At 39.8% G+C, this 16,385-nt stretch overlaps 2 protein-coding genes across 2 annotated transcripts; both read left to right on the top strand.

The window, feature by feature from the left end:
- Positions 1 to 1,037: 1,037 nt before the first annotated feature.
- On the top strand, positions 1,038 to 3,001 carry LOC119475149 (claudin-3-like). The gene has a single exon (XM_037747603.1). It carries the CDS (start codon positions 1,184 to 1,186, stop codon positions 1,832 to 1,834), a length of 651 nt encoding a protein of 216 aa, XP_037603531.1. The 5' UTR covers positions 1,038 to 1,183; the 3' UTR covers positions 1,835 to 3,001.
- Positions 3,002 to 12,178: 9,177 nt separating this feature from the next.
- LOC119475177 (claudin-3-like) lies at positions 12,179 to 14,051 on the top strand. Its single transcript, XM_037747637.1, has one exon. The coding sequence runs from the start codon at positions 12,322 to 12,324 to the stop codon at positions 12,970 to 12,972; it is 651 nt and encodes a 216-aa protein (XP_037603565.1). The 5' UTR covers positions 12,179 to 12,321; the 3' UTR covers positions 12,973 to 14,051.
- The last annotated feature ends 2,334 nt before the right edge of the window (positions 14,052 to 16,385 follow it).

Genomic DNA, 16,385 nt, shown 5'->3' with positions numbered 1-16,385 from the left:
ATAAAGTTGCCAAATATAAATGAATGATGACTGAATATTTACTTTAGTTTAGATGGCTTTTCGCCCACAATTAGTACTTAATTACATAGATTATTGCAGGAAAAGGTCAAAAGGTCATAATGAGTCCAGCTTTCTAACTCAAATTCAATTTACAGTAAATTACAAGGTGACTCCTTCAAAGTGTAACTGCAGTTATCTCATTCATTTTGCTTTTAAAAACAAATGTTATTTTAACTTTTCTTGAAACAAAAAATCCCAATTTTCTGATTTAAAAAATAATTTGACTTGACTAGTCTTCAACATGGATTCAAATACTGCGAGCAACAGTATTTTTTTCTTTTCTTTTATACAGTTGTATACTCAACCACATGTGTCTCCAGGAATTATTTGGCCAGAGTTAAACCGATACTGGGAAGATCACGCTGTCTGTATGCTAAAGGTGTCTGAGAATCAGCCTATTATGTTTTCTCTCTGCTCATATTTGCTCTGGGTGCAGTTATTCCGGTTCCCAGCAGAGCTTTTGGGATTGTTTTCCTAACACCGAATCCTGACTGTTTAAGAAACCCACACGGCTGGAACCAGGAAGTAACGAAAGATCAACAGTATCAGAGGGACGGTCTGCTTATAGCCATTGTGTGTGTTTGCACCATTGTGTGCTTACTCACAACAAGCTGTCTATGTAGCCAGATGCTGAAGCTACTTCTCTGTTGGTTAACCATTGTGTGACTCAATATTTAACAATTTGTACATTCTAAAGCTGAATCAGTATGTTTAAGGAACTATACTTTTTGACTATTTTAAACAGAACTTCTCCTTCCCTTTTACTAAAGAGACAGCCATCTTAAAGGTGACCAACCCCCACCAACCAGACAAACCCTCCCGCCATCACATCCCTCCTCACTCGCCCTGCCTCCAGCTCCCCTCCTCCACTATATGTGCACAGGTGGAGATGGTCTTTTTGTGTGTGAAGACAACCTCCTGTTGACGTCATCACCGGGGGACTCCTCCTTGCTCCCCTGAGGTATAAAGGATCTCTTGTTTCCGTGGCAGCATCTCACAGCTACATCACACCCTCTCACAGGTGTTCACAAGAACGCCTGAACAACACAGAAGGAGGATCTTTAAAGGTTTGTTGGCAAATCCGTGGACTCGCTATTTCAGAGTCATCAGACGAAGAGCCAGCATGTCGATGGGCATGGAGATCGTGGGCATCGCCCTTGGAGTCATTGGTTTCATCATTGCAATAGTGACGTGCGCCCTGCCCATGTGGAAGGTGACGGCGTTCATCGGAGCCAACATCATCACTTCTCAGAGCATCTGGCAGGGTTTGTGGATGAACTGTGTCACCCAGAGCACCGGCCAGATGCAGTGCAAGATCTACGATTCAATGCTGGCCTTGCCTCAAGAGCTGCAGGCCTCCAGAGCCATGATGATCATCGCCATCATACTTGGGGTGCTGGGGGTCATGATCTCCATCGTCGGCGCCAAGTGCACCAACTGCATCGAAGACGAGGCGTCCAAGGCCAAAGTGATGATCATCGCTGGAATCTTTTTTGTCCTCGGCGGCCTTTTGGTCCTCATCCCCGTCTCCTGGACAGCAAGCGTCATCATCCGGGATTTCTACAACCCCCTCCTGACCGACGCACAGAGGAGGGAGCTCGGGGCAGCGCTCTACATCGGCTGGGGAGCGGCCGCCCTGCTACTGATCGGTGGCGCCATGCTGTGCAGCAGCTGCCCGCCAAAAGAGAAGCAGTACAAGCCGCCCCGGATGGCCTACTCCGCCCCGCGCAGCGCCAGTGCAGGCGCAGGGTACGACAGGAAAGACTATGTTTGAACGGAAGATTTGGAAAGTAGGATGAAATGTTTGTTGCACATGAGTGTTTTTGTGTGTCAGTGTGTGTATTTTGCTGTCTGAAACCACAGGGCGAATCGCCATGAAAAGACTCCGAGATGAAGATGTGTGCATGTGTGTTCAGTTTGGTTGAACTGTTCATTTTTATAACTTTTAATACCTTTGCTCTGCTATAATCCAGCAGGTGTGCCTTGTTAAAGTGGCTCCCATTTTCAGTGTATGAACATGGGAGCCTGTTTTACAGTAAAACATAACTTTATTCTTTTGAAAGGTCAAACTGCGTTCCTCTGACATGTTGTATTTATACTCAAACTTCTGTGGCATTATGTGAATCTGAAAACATCTGCTTCTTGTGTGTGTCGCTCTATCATTAGCCGTTGGCCTGCTGGTGTCGTGTTTCACTGAAACTTTCAGTTAAAATACTGTGTGTCACTGACAATGACAAGGAAAAGCCAGCTCTCATTTTACATGGTTTTGGCTGTGTGATTGTTCAGTGTGTGTGTGTGTGTGTGTGTGTGTGTGCGTGTGTGTGTGTGTGTGTGTGTGTGTGTGTGTGTGTGTTTTGCATGTAATATTTGCTTAGGAGAGTTTCTGCTGAGACTGAAACTAAAGATGGATCCATGATACGGCCCCAGGTAACAACTTTATCTTCTTCCTCAAACAGTTTCACAGTTTCACTGTTTGAGGTCATAGAAGAGACTGTTTCAGTTGCCACACAAAGACTTTATATGTGTCCATATGTGTGAGTTTATATATATTTCTGTAATAAAATGTATTTGTAATGTATTTTAACATCACATACTCAACTGTGTCTGTGTTTCAAATAGATTTCTATTGTTTCTTTTTTTTATCTTATTTTTGTATATTTTATATCTATCATAAGCAACAGCCTGCATGGCCCTCTGTATGTCAAACAAAGAGCCAAAGGACCTCTGTAGATTCGTGTGTGCGTGTGTGTGCGTGGGTGTGTGTGTGTGTGTGTTATAGGATGTTTGTTTCCACATCAGCAGGATGTGTTTGTGTGTATAAATTAAATATTTCACATTTTTAAATTGTTTAAAAAACAGATTCACAAATTAAATTGCTTTAAATGTTTTTGTAGTAGTGCTTGAATTTCAAATGTGTTAAAGATTTCAATAAAAGTCAAACTCAAAATGATGAGGAGGAGGGTCTTTTCTTCCTCTTTGCTCAGGAAAGACGGTTTAACCCTTTTGTTTTAGAGTGCTAGTAAAATACAGGAGCGCACATCACAAAGCACACGCTACCAAAACAAACAGTCCAAATCAAATAGTTTAAAAAGCTGAAAGTTGGGTTGGGCTTTGGGAGTTGGGTTTCTTTCTTTAGCCAGCGTTACAACCGAGTTAAATTCATCCTTCAGTTTAGCCAGAGATAATAATGCTTATAGGTGTGGCAGGTATACTGTTGGCTACGTTAGGCTGCCATACAATTGTCAAAGAATATGCCTATTGGCCATATTATGGACAAAGACTTGAATCAGCTGGAAAAAAAAGGAAAAATTAGCGGTTAAGATGAAAGAGAGACCGAAAAGGAAGAAAACAAACACCCTTTTCCAACAATTGACAAACTGACAAGCACCTTGGTGAACTACTAATGTACCAGTGTATTGTCAATGTATGTGTTTTTGCATATTAGTTCTAAATCAAATTAAATTAAATTAAATAACAATTAATAATAAATAAATAAATATTATGAATAATCAATTTTATTTTGTTGCGTCTCTGTTGGGTAGGGAGAAAAACAGATGTTGAACTGACAAATCAATATCAATATTATCCTTGTTAATGCAGAGTCAGGAAATGTCGGAGGGTCACATGAGTGTTATAAACCAGACTCACAACATTTTACAGCCTTATCTGTAAAAAAATAGAACCAAAGGTACTTTATCAGCCTTGAAACGCACCTGACACTCACTGAACAGCGCTCTGCCACCAGGTTTTACAAATCAGTCACTCACACACACCTCACCATAACTCTGTAATCTCAAAGGACCATGATCAAGGTGAACCAGAGAGAGGAATTTGACCAATTCAACAGAAAAATCTGCCAAAGTGTTACACTCACCTGTTTGTTAACACAATACCCTAACTGTCCTTGCAGTATTCTTGTCTTTGAGTGGTGTAGTTGTTCCTTATCACAGAGACAACTGGTGAATATGAGGTTTTCAGTTCCTCAGAGTCACAGATAAAGAACCTCTCTCTTGACTCATCACAAAACAATCACACAGGCAGAAATACATTATAGAGAAGACAGAGATACAAATTCCTCTATCCACAGTATAATCACTGGAGACTAAAACACAGCAAAGCCACAAATCATTGTATGCATGTTGTGCTGAAACAGTTCTGAGAAACTGAGATTTCACAATTAGGCTTCAGGGCTCTGCGGGTGGTGGTATCTAGAAGGTAACCCGCATATTGCGAAATCTGATCTGAGATCTGCAAAAACTTGCAAAAACTCTTGCGAGACTCGCTGACCGACGACCTATCCTAACCTTAACTATTCAAGATCCATGCCTAACCTTAAACATCTCGTGAGAGTTTCTCCAACTCGCAGGTTCCCTTCTAGACACGACTCTGCGGACTGAGTCAAGCATGTTGTCCGCAGTGGGCCTTTACAGGCCGCGGCTCATTGACTGCAGTTGGTAAATGGTAAATGGACTTGCATTTATAGCGTCTTTCCTGTCTTCTGACCACTCAAAGCACTTTACACTACATGTCAGTATTCAACCACTCACACACACATTCATACACTGATGGCAGAGGCTGCCATGCAAGGTGCCAACCTGCCCATCAGGATGTAATCTAAATACTCATTCACACACTGATGGCACAGCCTTTGGGAGGAATTTGTGGTGTAGTATCTTGCTCACTTCGACATGTGACTGGAGGAGCCTTCTGATTGGTGGGTGACCTGCTCTACCTCTGAACGTCAGTCGCCAGTTAACTTTTGTTACTGGATGCTGGATATACTAACATGACAACCAAACTCTTCTTCACTCCCCTGGAGTCAGCGGGTGATGAGTTCTCGACAACAGCACTTCCAGGAGCCATGGCCTGCAACGTAAACCCATCCACAGCAACAGTAAACACTAAGACAAAGTGCTGTGGTGACATAGTTTAAAGAGCGAGAGACACACAGAGCGGGTGGGAGAGGAGTTGGACGGGTCCAACAAACATCCAGAAGACACGTTACAATCAGCTGTTTGTTTGTGTCCCGTATTCACAACGTAAAGTCACATTTTCACTGTACTAACGTAGTAATATTAAGCCCAAACATGTTGTTTTTTTGTAAACCTAACTAAGTGGTTTTGTTGCCTAAACCTAAGCAAATGTTTTTGTTTAATTCACAACATTAAGCATGTGTTTAATGACACCAAAAAGTGACGCAGAGGGGTCTGACAAAGCCTCAGCAAGTGACGAGTTGGGATGAGAACGTGTTGGCATATCAGTGCTAACAAACTAGTTAGCTGAATACACATATAACGTTGCTTGCTCCATAGCGCTAGTGGTCAAAAACTGCACAGGGTACCTTTAATGAACTTTAACATACATTCAAATAATTAAATATAAAGAAAGAAGATGAAATAAAACAAGGGATGAACCACTTTTATCACTGCACTGGAGGATCACAATGTGAAGTTTATCAGTGTGCAGCTGATGTTGTACACTATGACGGGAACAAAGTGAGAACTAGATTCGCATGACAGGACAAGAAAAAGTAATTATGACAAGAGAATAAAGGCCATTGTTCTTTCAGAGTCCACAGATGTTATTGATTGAACATTTGAATGTCAACTTCTCTTTCCAACACGATGATGACCAAACAGCAAAGTCCAACAGGTACCTGATAGAGACTCTACAACGTATAAGCAGGTTATCACTGATTTTTTAACCTCATTGACTGATGGACTGTAAAGTTGTGTAAAGCAGATAAACTATCTGTCGTTAACACTTCCTTACGCGTGTGTCAATAAACATGTTGTGTTTTAGATACTACTATTCATTACGAAGCTTAAAGGATGTGATTAGGTAGTACTACCACACAAGGTGCAGAATATGAGATGAAATAAAAGAATAAGATGAGTAAAAACACAATACAATCCATATATTACATCTTGTGTTATTTTAGCGATAGAAAATACTTATTACAGTCTGTATTTTGTGTATGCGTTTGTAACATTAATTTCCTCTAAATCTTCTGTTTCAACATGAGGATACAGGTCACTCTGATTATTCGGAAGGAGCATGTGGGCTCAAACTTCAGTAATTCCATGAAAACATTTCTAAACTAAAGTTTCCACCTCCAGGGAACTAAATGAATATCAGATATATTCCAGGACCACAGCCAAAAGAAATGTGGTTTGTTGTGCACTGATTTATTTTTTTGTTTTCCCTGAAAAGACAGGAGGACAATCCTTTCCTCTCTTATCAGGGAGCTTTGAGCTGTCTTTTACGACTTAATGAGTCTTCAAGCTATTTACATCTGTAAATACAGATAGATTGGAGCTGTTGTGAAACACTAAAATAGCAACTACTTGGACGGAAATATTTTGGCATCACCATTTAAGGCAGATAAACAATAAATACCGCCTGACTGTTATAATATCAGGATATCAATATGACTACAAAAATGGCACAATATACCAATAAAAAGTGCCTTTGACTTATAAATGTGGATTCATTTGCAATTTGATGAAACAGGGGACAAAATCATAGTAGAGTCTGGCTTTTATCTCAACTTTTTCTCCATTAATAAATATTGGGCCCTGTTTTTAAACCCTCTGAATATTTCCTAGATCATTCTAGATGAAAACATATAAGGTGGGCAAAGGTTTGTAAAGGTGACACAGACACTGAAAATGTCACCATTGAAAGCAGAAGTATCAGCGAAGCAGAAGTTAAGATCCCTTGTATTGTAAATCAACACAGATGTGGGAGTGAATGTGAGTGTGACCGACCTTGAATAGGATAAGCGGTTACAGATAATGGATGGATGAATGGATAAGCATATGTTGCATGCAGTATGTGGGACAATTTAAGCAGGTCAACTATATGAGCAACATTGCTTTAATTAATCACTCTCTATGAGAATAATAGTCAAAGTTATCCGTCGACATCTCAATTCAAAATATACCATGTAGGATGAGCAACAACAAGTTTGCCAAAAACTTGAATCCTCCATATTAAGTTTGGTAGTCAAACTGGGCTTATACTTTCAATTTACTTTCTTCATAGAATGGAATCAGTCTCATTAGTACAGATGTTTTAAAAAAAAAAAACTGACTTGCATGTGATGTGTGTGTGCAGGCGCTTTGAAAAGAGCAAGTTGAGAACAAAGACTTTCTTTGCTGTGCTCTGTGTAGCATGAAGAAGAGCTGACGTTAACTGTCTGGATGCTCAGCTTCATTGCACAGTAAAGAGGTAAAACCACAGTACTGAGGGATGGAGGGCAGAGGTGAAATCTCTCTCAGATACATTGAGCATGTTAGACCTCCACGGTTTCACAACAGCTTCTTCCCAGCTACAATAAGACTGGTGGCAAAGGACGTTAAAGAGAGACACAAATACCCCACACCTCACCTCACCTCCATACCATTATTGACACACAGTACACCTGAACTGAATGACTGAATGCTCTGTAATGCTATATTAATTATTTATTTTTTTAAATATTTTTGAGAGTTATAAGTTATTTTAACATGGTCATGGAGCATATATACTGTATATTTGTATTGTGGGGGTATCGTTCCTATGCAGATGGTAGTTTAGTTTATTTATTGACTATACTGAGGGCGTTTTATATTTTAATAATTTATTTATTTATTGTGTTGAGTTGAATGTGCTACTTATTTTGTACTGTAATTACCTTGTGCCTTTTCTACCTTTTTTCTTTTCTTAAAGCTGACTCGGTGTAAACTGCTCAGACTTCCAATGTACTTATAGGTGCAAATGGCAAATAAAACTCTTGAATCTTGAAGAGGAGATGATTTAAATACCCTCTTACTCCAAAGAGAAAGCTACTATATTTTCACTCTCCAGACTCTCACATGGCTCTTCCTATATACAGTATATACAGTTATATGTATATATTCTGACACATATTTGTAAAAATGAAAAAAATGTTATACAACAGGTGTGTCTTTGTTTCATATTGGGATTTGATATAGATAACTTATTTTGAAATGTGTTTTAAACCCAATTTATTGTACAATTATTAAATATTTCTTCTTTCATTTTTCCTCTACCTCAATGTAATGTAATATATTTGAATGTAGGTGATGGACTTTCTGAGATTATGAATATGACATAAATTAACATGTTTGCTATTTAGAAGTATGATATTTAGAAGTATGGCTTTTGTATTACTGTTTTTATGTCCTTTATCAAATTGTTAACCGTTTGTTGATGTTTTTATCACGCTGGTGTTTTGGATGAACTACACATGCCATCATAGAGCTTGTTTGCCTATTAATGTGCTTTATGTATTAATATGGGAGTGGTTTCCACTTTTTCAAACAGTTTGACCTGACGAAGATCCAAGCAGGATCGAAACGCTGTCAATAAAAAAAAAAATTGTGGCATGGAGTAGTGTGCAGGTGTTAACATTTAATTTACTGAGCAGAGGTGAAAGGTCAGCAAAATCGGACCATTTTCAAGTAAACAACCTCAACTTAAAAACTGTCACTGACGACCTATGTCTATCTTGACAATGATTTAGTTTCATATTCAGTCTTTAAACAGTCTTTTAATTCTTGCTTGTCTTCTGTATTTGACAAAAGTTTATTAAATCTCAATTTATTTTGTATTGGGGATGATTTTTTAAAAAACAGTTGGCCTCCCTCCTCCCCTGCATGTATTTTTTATTGTAGTTTTATAGTGTATGTATTAATTATTTGAAATAAGGGCAGCATTTCAGACAATTGCATCACTTGAGATTGAATAATATCGTTGAAAAAGGTCAATTAGCATCAGAAACATCGTGCTGGCATTATTTAACACTGGAGTTGTCACACAATGCTGAATAGAAGAAAAAAAGTGCACACTCATCCACCACTTCCCCTTTCTTCTCTCAGTTGGGTCTGTACCATGCGCTCCCTCCGGCCTCTGTCTCATGCCATCACTATGGCGACAGCTCACAGCAGGCTTTATCCCAGCAGACACGTCTCCCATAGCAATGAATGCTGGGAGAAGCAGCAAGAGAGGCCATTCTCCATGCCCTTAGACTGATGGTTTGTTTTTATGTTCCTGTATATGACAAGAGCCACGTACGTAAGGACAATACAAAACAGTACTAAAATACAATACACATTAGTAAACTCTCTGGCAGTTGAAGGCAGCTTGGTGAGGGAGAAATCCACATATCACAAAAATATCAAGTTTGATCTACAGATGTGTACTGTACAATGCAATGGTTATTTACTGCCAGCTGTTCTCACAGTGCAGCTCTATTTAGTGCATCAGGGAAATCATTGTGTTGGGGGTGAGAAGGTGTAGCCCACATTGTGCTGCTGTGGCGCCACCTAGTGGCTTAATAAAGCTATGTGTATAATTTATTGCTGGGTGCTGCTTTTTCCTCCTCCTTTATTGTCAAAATGCAAAGTGCATATAAGACAGAACCAGACTACAATCATGTTGAACTATACATTTATGTGAAAAAAAGATTTCAATCCGTACAATCCTGTATACACAGACTGTATAGTCTATGACGTGAACAGTCTAGGTTTTGTTTCAAATCGACATAAACTAATCAAGCAAAGAAAAGTCTTCAACACTTAAAGATATTTTACACATACATTCAGCTCATTGTCTCACCAGTTAACTGGGAGTTTAAACATAATATACAAATAGTTAAAGCCTAACTAGATAGAATTGGAGCAAATATGATTAAAAAAAGTTATATCTATAAAAACGGTCTTTATATCCTGACAGTAGTGCATGAGACAGGTAATCTGAAGAAAAAAAACATGTGTCTCTGTGTCCTCCGGTGCTCCTAATGGCATCTGCAAAATTTCACAGACCGGAGGAAAACAACCAATCAGAGCCGAGCTGGAGCCTTGCCGTCTCTGAGCAGCTGTCATTCACTCGCAAACTCTGATCAAACGGTCAAACTAGGCAGCGCTGATCAAATATTAATCAATATTCTTTCTTTGTAATGCCTATTTCTCACCTCAAATGTTTTCGGAAACATCTTGTAGTGTACTGTTTGGCTGTTAAAATTAGAAAGTTTGTTCCGGCTGGTGGGCGCTTCTTGGTAATTCCTCAACTTATCTCAACATGGCTGCCGGGTCACAAACCCGTTTGATCGGAGTTTGCGAGTGATTGACAGCTGCTTCCGTTGAATGAATGCTAAAGAGCAACATTCTCTCTCTGAAATGACCTGTGATTGGCCAAAGTCCTCCGTCAAGGGATTTTTTAAAGCCTGAAAACAGAGCCATGAGGAGTTCTAGTTTTCTCTCAGAACACTTGAATTACAATATGCTGAAAAGTTATTATGGAATTTTTGCCCAATGATGCCGAAAACATTCTGCCTACTGCTGCTTTAACTGGGAGTATAAATGTAATATACAAACACTTAAGGAAATCTATTATTTACCATAAAATAAAGTATTTTGTCACCCCATTGAATACACCAGCTTTGACATACATTTCATTATAATGGGTGCAAATGTATACCCTTATTGAAGCCAGCTCAAAAGTGTCAAAGAAAATAAATATAATAATAACCTGATATTTTCAGGTGGAATTTCATTCATTCTCAATGTGCAATATCATTTTCCACTTGTGCAATTTTGTTAATAGTCTGTTTATTGTCAATACTGTATATACTGCTCCTATTTTTATTCTTCCTTCTATTTAAATGGTTCATATTTTGTTACAATTTGTTTAGCTCTTTTTTTTTTTTTTTAGTGTTAGCTGATGCATCTTGTTTTTTGCACTATCCCCTTTGCTGCTGTACACTGCAAATTTCCCCTAACTAATAAAGGAATATCTTATCTTATCTTATCTTATATAATGTTTATGCTACTGATCATCTGTTTTTCCACTGTATATATTCTGCGGCATTCTGGGAAGATTTGCAGGACTGGCTGTCAACCAAAATCCAACTACTTGCTCCTCTCACAAGAGAAAATATTGTGTTTGGTATTAACATGAAGGACATTAAGAGTGACTTGATATTGAACAATCTGATACTGCTGGCAAATTCTTTCATCCATGCATCCAAATGGAGGAAAATTAAACCCCTATTTTCCGTTTTCAAAAGGGACCTTGTGGACAATCATCTCAGTGCTTTAAGACTAATGAAAGGACAACATACAAAGTCTCTCCTCAGAGCTTATGAAGAACTGAGAAAAAAGAATTTATGGTGATGACCCTTAGAGCTACTATGTAAGAGTGCAGTCTTATTATTATTATTTATTTATGCATTTCTTTTTTTGTTCCTTTAATTATTACCCCTGCCACACATACATGTAACAATAAATCTTAAATTAATTAAAAATGAATGCAAACATAAATAAAAAAGTTAATAAAATAAATAAATGAATATAAGGGAACATTAAATAGAGTAGATAAATAGGGGAATCAATAAAAGGTAAATAGCAAATCAAAACAGAAATATCTATTTATGTCACATTTGATCAATTAATTAATGCCTACATTATTTTTAATGTAATTTTTGGTACATTTAATGGCTTATTAATGTATTTATTGAGTAATTTGTTTATTTATTTATTTATTTTTAGCTCTCCTGCATATAGATGAAATAATTAAACTTTTGCATTACTACCATAAAAACTGAAACACCTTCTTCGATCATATGAAAGATAACAAGCTGTTAAACTGTGTGTCTGTCTATTGGATGAGCCTGTTATTCAAACCTACAATAGCCGTCGTAGCCCCTGTAGGTTAGGTTTGGATTCATTTTGCTTTTAAAAACAAATGTTATTTTAACTTTTCTTGGAACAAAAAGCCAGAGGCTTAACGCTACTTCTCTGTTGGTTAACTATTGCATGTATGTAAATCAGTATGTTTAAGGAACTATAGCTGTTGGTTTTTGACTATTTTGAACAGAACTTCTCCTTCCCTTTTCCTAAAGAGACAACCATCTTACCGGGGACCAACCCCATCTAACCAGACAAACCCTCCCGCCATCACATCCCTCCTCACTCACCCTGCCTCCAGCTCCCCTCCTCCACTATATGTGCACAGGTGGTGGTGTTTTTTTTGTGTGTGAAGACAGCCTCCTGTTGATGTCATCACCGGGGGACTCCTCCTTGCTCCCCTGAGGTATAAAGGATCTCTTTTTTCCGTGGCAGCATCTCACAGCTACATCACACCCTCTCACAGGTGTTCACAAGAACGCCTGAACAACACAGAAGGAGGATCTTTAAAGGTTTGTTGGCAAATCCGTGGACTCGCTATTTCAGAGTCATCAGACGAAGAGCCAGCATGTCGATGGGCATGGAGATCGTGGGCATCGCCCTTGGAGTCATTGGTTTCATCATTGCAATAGTGACGTGCGCCCTGCCCATGTGGAAGGTGACGGCGTTCATCGGATCCAACATCATCACTGCTCAGAGCATCTGGGAGGGTTTGTGGATGAACTGTGTCACCCAGAGCACCGGCCAGATGCAGTGCAAGATCTACGATTCGTTGCTGGCCTTGCCTCAAGAGCTGCAGGCCTCCAGAGCCATGATGATCATCGCCATCATACTTGGGGTGCTGGGGGTCATGATCTCCATCGTCGGCGCCAAGTGCACCAACTGCATCGAAGACGAGGCATCCAAGGCCAAAGTGATGATCATCGCTGGAATCTTCTTTGTCCTCGGCGGCCTTTTGGTCCTCATCCCTGTCTCCTGGACAGCAAGCGTCATCATCCGGGCTTTCTACAACCCCTTCCTGACCGACACACAGAGGAGGGAGCTCGGGGCATCGCTCTACATCGGCTGGGGAGCGGCCGCCCTGCTCCTGATCGGTGGCGCCATGCTGTGCAGCAGCTGCCCGCCAAAAGAGAAGCAGTACAAGCCGCCCCGGATGGCCTACTCCGCCCCGCGCAGCGCCAGTGCAGGCGCAGGGTACGACAGGAAAGACTATGTTTGAACGGAAGATTTGGAAAGTAGGATGAAATGTTTGTTGCACATGAGTGTTTTTGTGTGTCAGTGTGTGTATTTTGCTGTCTGAAACCACAGGGCGAACCGCCATGAAAAGACTCCGAGATGAAGATGCGTGTACATGTGTGTTCAGTTTGGCTGAACTGTTCATTTTTATAACTTTTAATACATTTGCTCTGCTATAATCCAGCAGGTGTGCCTTGTTAAAGAGGCTCGCATTTTCAGTATATGAACATGGGAGCCTGTTTTACAGTAAAACATAACTTTATTCTTTTGAAAGGTCAAACTGTGTCCCTCTGACATGTTGTATTTATACTCAAACTTCTGTGGCATTATGTGAATCTGAAAACATCTGCTTCTTGTGTGTGTCGCACTATCATTAGCCGTTGGCCTGCTGGTGTCGTGTTTCACTGAAACTTTCAGTTAAAATACTGTGTGTCACTGACAATGACAAGGAAAAGCCAGCTCTCATTTTACATGGATTTGGTTGTGTGATTGTTCAGTGTGTGTGTGTGCGTGTGTATGTTTTGCATGTAATATTTGCTTAGCAGAGTTTCTGCCGAGACTGAACCTAAAGATGGATCCATGATACGGCCCCAGGTAACAACTTTATCTTCTTCCTCACAGTTTCACTGTTTGAGGTCATAGAAGAGACTGTTTCAGTTGCCACACAAAGACTTTATATGTGTCCATATGTGTGAGTTTATATATATTTCTGTAATGAAATGTATTTGTAATTTATTTTAACATCACATACTCAACTGTGTCTGTGTTTCAAATAGATTTCTATTGTTTCTTTTTTTAAAATCTTATTTTTGTATATTTTATATCTATCATAAGCAACAACCTGCATGGCCCTCTGTATGTCAAACAAAGTGCCAAATATGGTGTGTGCGTGTGCGTGTGTGTGTGTGTGGTGTGTCAGCCTGAGGCAACATGACTACAGCTGTTATAGGATGTTTGTTTCACATCAGCAGGATGTGTTTGTATGTATGAATACATTTTTCACATTTTTAAATTGTTTAAAAAATGTGTTGAAGATTTCAATAAAAGTCAAACTCAAAATGATGAGGAGGAGGGTCTTTTCTTCCTCTTTGCTCAGGAAAGACGGTTTAACCCTTTTGTTTTAGAGTGCTAGTAAAATACAGGAGGCACATCACAAAGCACACGCTACCAAAACAAACAGTCCAAATCAAATAGTTTAAAAAGCTGAAAGTTGGGTTGGGCTTTGGGAGTTGGGTTTCTTTCTTTAGCCAGCGTTACAACCGAGTTAAATTCATCCTTCAGTTTAGCCAGAGATAATAATGCTTATAGGTGTGGCAGGTATACTGTTGGCTACGTTAGGCTGCCATACAATTGTCAAAGAATATGCCTGTTGGCCATATTATGGACAAAGACTTGAATCAGCTGGAAAAAAAGGGAAAATTATCGGTTAAGATGAAAGAGAGACAGAAAAGGAAGAAAACAAATGCCCTTTTCCAACAATTGACAAACTGACAAGCACCTTGGTGAACTACTAATGTACCAGTGTATTGTAAATGTATGTGTTTTTGCATATTAGTTCTAAATCAAATTAAATTAAATTAAATAACAATTAATAATAAATAAATAAATATTATGAATAATCAATTTTATTTTGTTGCGTCTCTGTTGGGTAGGGAGAAAAACAGCCGTTGAACTGACAAATCAATATCAATATTATCCTTGTTAATGCAAGGTCAGGAAATGTCGGAGGGTCACATGAGTGTTATAAACCACAGACTCAAAACATTTTACAGCCTTATCTGTAAAAAAATAGAACTAAAGGTACTTTATCAGCCTTGAAACGCACCTGACACTCACTGAACAGCTCTCTGCCACCAGGTTTTACAAATCAGTCACTCACACACACCTCACCATAACTCTGTAATCTCAAAGGACCATGATCAAGGTGAACCAGAGAGAGGAATTTGACCAATTCAACAGAAAAATGTGCTAAAATGTGACACTCACCTGTTTGATAACACAATACCCTAACTGTCCTTGCAGTATTCTTGTCTTTGAGTGATGTAGTTGTTCCTTATCACAGAGACAACTGGTGAATATGAGGTTTTCAGTTCCTCAGAGTCACAGATAAAGAACCTCTCTCTCTTGACTCATCACAAAACAATCACACAGGCAGAAATACATTATAGAGAAGACAGAGATACAAATTCCTCTATCCACAGTATAATCACTGGAGACTAAAACACAGCAAAGCCACAAATCATTGTATGCATGTTGTGCTGAAACAGCTCTGAGAAACTGGTATTTCACAATTATTTGAAAATCGAACCATAAAGCGAGGAATCAGTCTGTCTGTGTGTCCTTAGCATATCTCGAGAACCGTCCAATCGGTGCAATCTGGACACGTGTCATGTTCAGTATTAATAAACATTGAAGAAACAAGCACACAGCTCTCTGTGCAGCAATTGGGGCGGGGCTTCAGGGCTCTGCGGGTGGTGGTATCTAGAAGGTAACCCGCATATTGCGAAATCTGATCTGAGATCTGCAAAAACTTGCAAAAACTCTTGCGAGACTCGCTGCCCGACGACCTATCCTAACCTTAACTACGCGAGATCCATCCCTAACCTTAAACCTTCCCCAACTCGCAGGTTCCCTTCTAGACACGACCTCTGCGGACTGAGTCAAGCATGTTGTCCGCAGTGGGCCTTTACAGGCCGCGGCTCATTGACTGCAGTTGGTAAATGGACTTGCATTTATAGCGCCTTTCCCATCTTCCGACCAGTCAAAGCACTTTACACTACATGTCAGTATTCACCCATTCACACACAGATGGCAGAGGCTGCCATGCAAGGTGCCAACCTGCCCATCAGGATCTAATCTAAATACTCATTCACACACTGATGGCACAGCCTTTGGGAGCAATTTAGGGTGTAGTATCTTCTTGCTCACTTCGACAGGGAGCCAGGGATCGTACCACCGACCTTCTGATTGGTGGGTGACCTGCTCTACCTCTGAGCCACAGTCGCCAGTTAACTTTTGCTAATGGATGCTGGATATACTAACATTACAACCAAACTCTTCTTCACTCTACTGGAGTCAGCGGGTGATGAGCTGTTCTCGACAGCAGCACTTCCAGGATCCATGGCCTGCAATGTAAACCCATCCACAGCAACAGTAAACACTAAGACAAAGTGCTGTGGTGATATAGTTTAAAGAGCGAAAGAGACACACAGGGCGGGTGGGAGAGGAGTTGGACGGGTCCAACAAACACATCCAGAAGACGGCTGTTGGTGTCACATTACAATCAGCTGTTTGTTTGTGTCCCGTATTCACAACGTAAAGTCACATTTTCACTGTACTAACGTAGTAATATTAAGCCCAACCATGTTGTTTTTTCGTAAACCTAACTAAGTGGTT

Source organism: Sebastes umbrosus, chromosome 17, assembly GCF_015220745.1.
Source record: "Sebastes umbrosus isolate fSebUmb1 chromosome 17, fSebUmb1.pri, whole genome shotgun sequence".
Taxonomy (NCBI): Eukaryota; Metazoa; Chordata; class Actinopteri; order Perciformes; family Sebastidae; genus Sebastes; species Sebastes umbrosus.
The sequence above is the reverse complement of the archived record's forward strand: the minus strand, read 5'-3'. Positions and strand labels throughout refer to the sequence as shown.

Coding starts and splice junctions, on each gene's coding strand:
- LOC119475177 (XM_037747637.1), top strand. CDS start 12,322: ATGTCGATGGGCATGGAGATCGTGGGCATCGCCCTTGGAGTCATTGGT.
- LOC119475149 (XM_037747603.1), top strand. CDS start 1,184: ATGTCGATGGGCATGGAGATCGTGGGCATCGCCCTTGGAGTCATTGGT.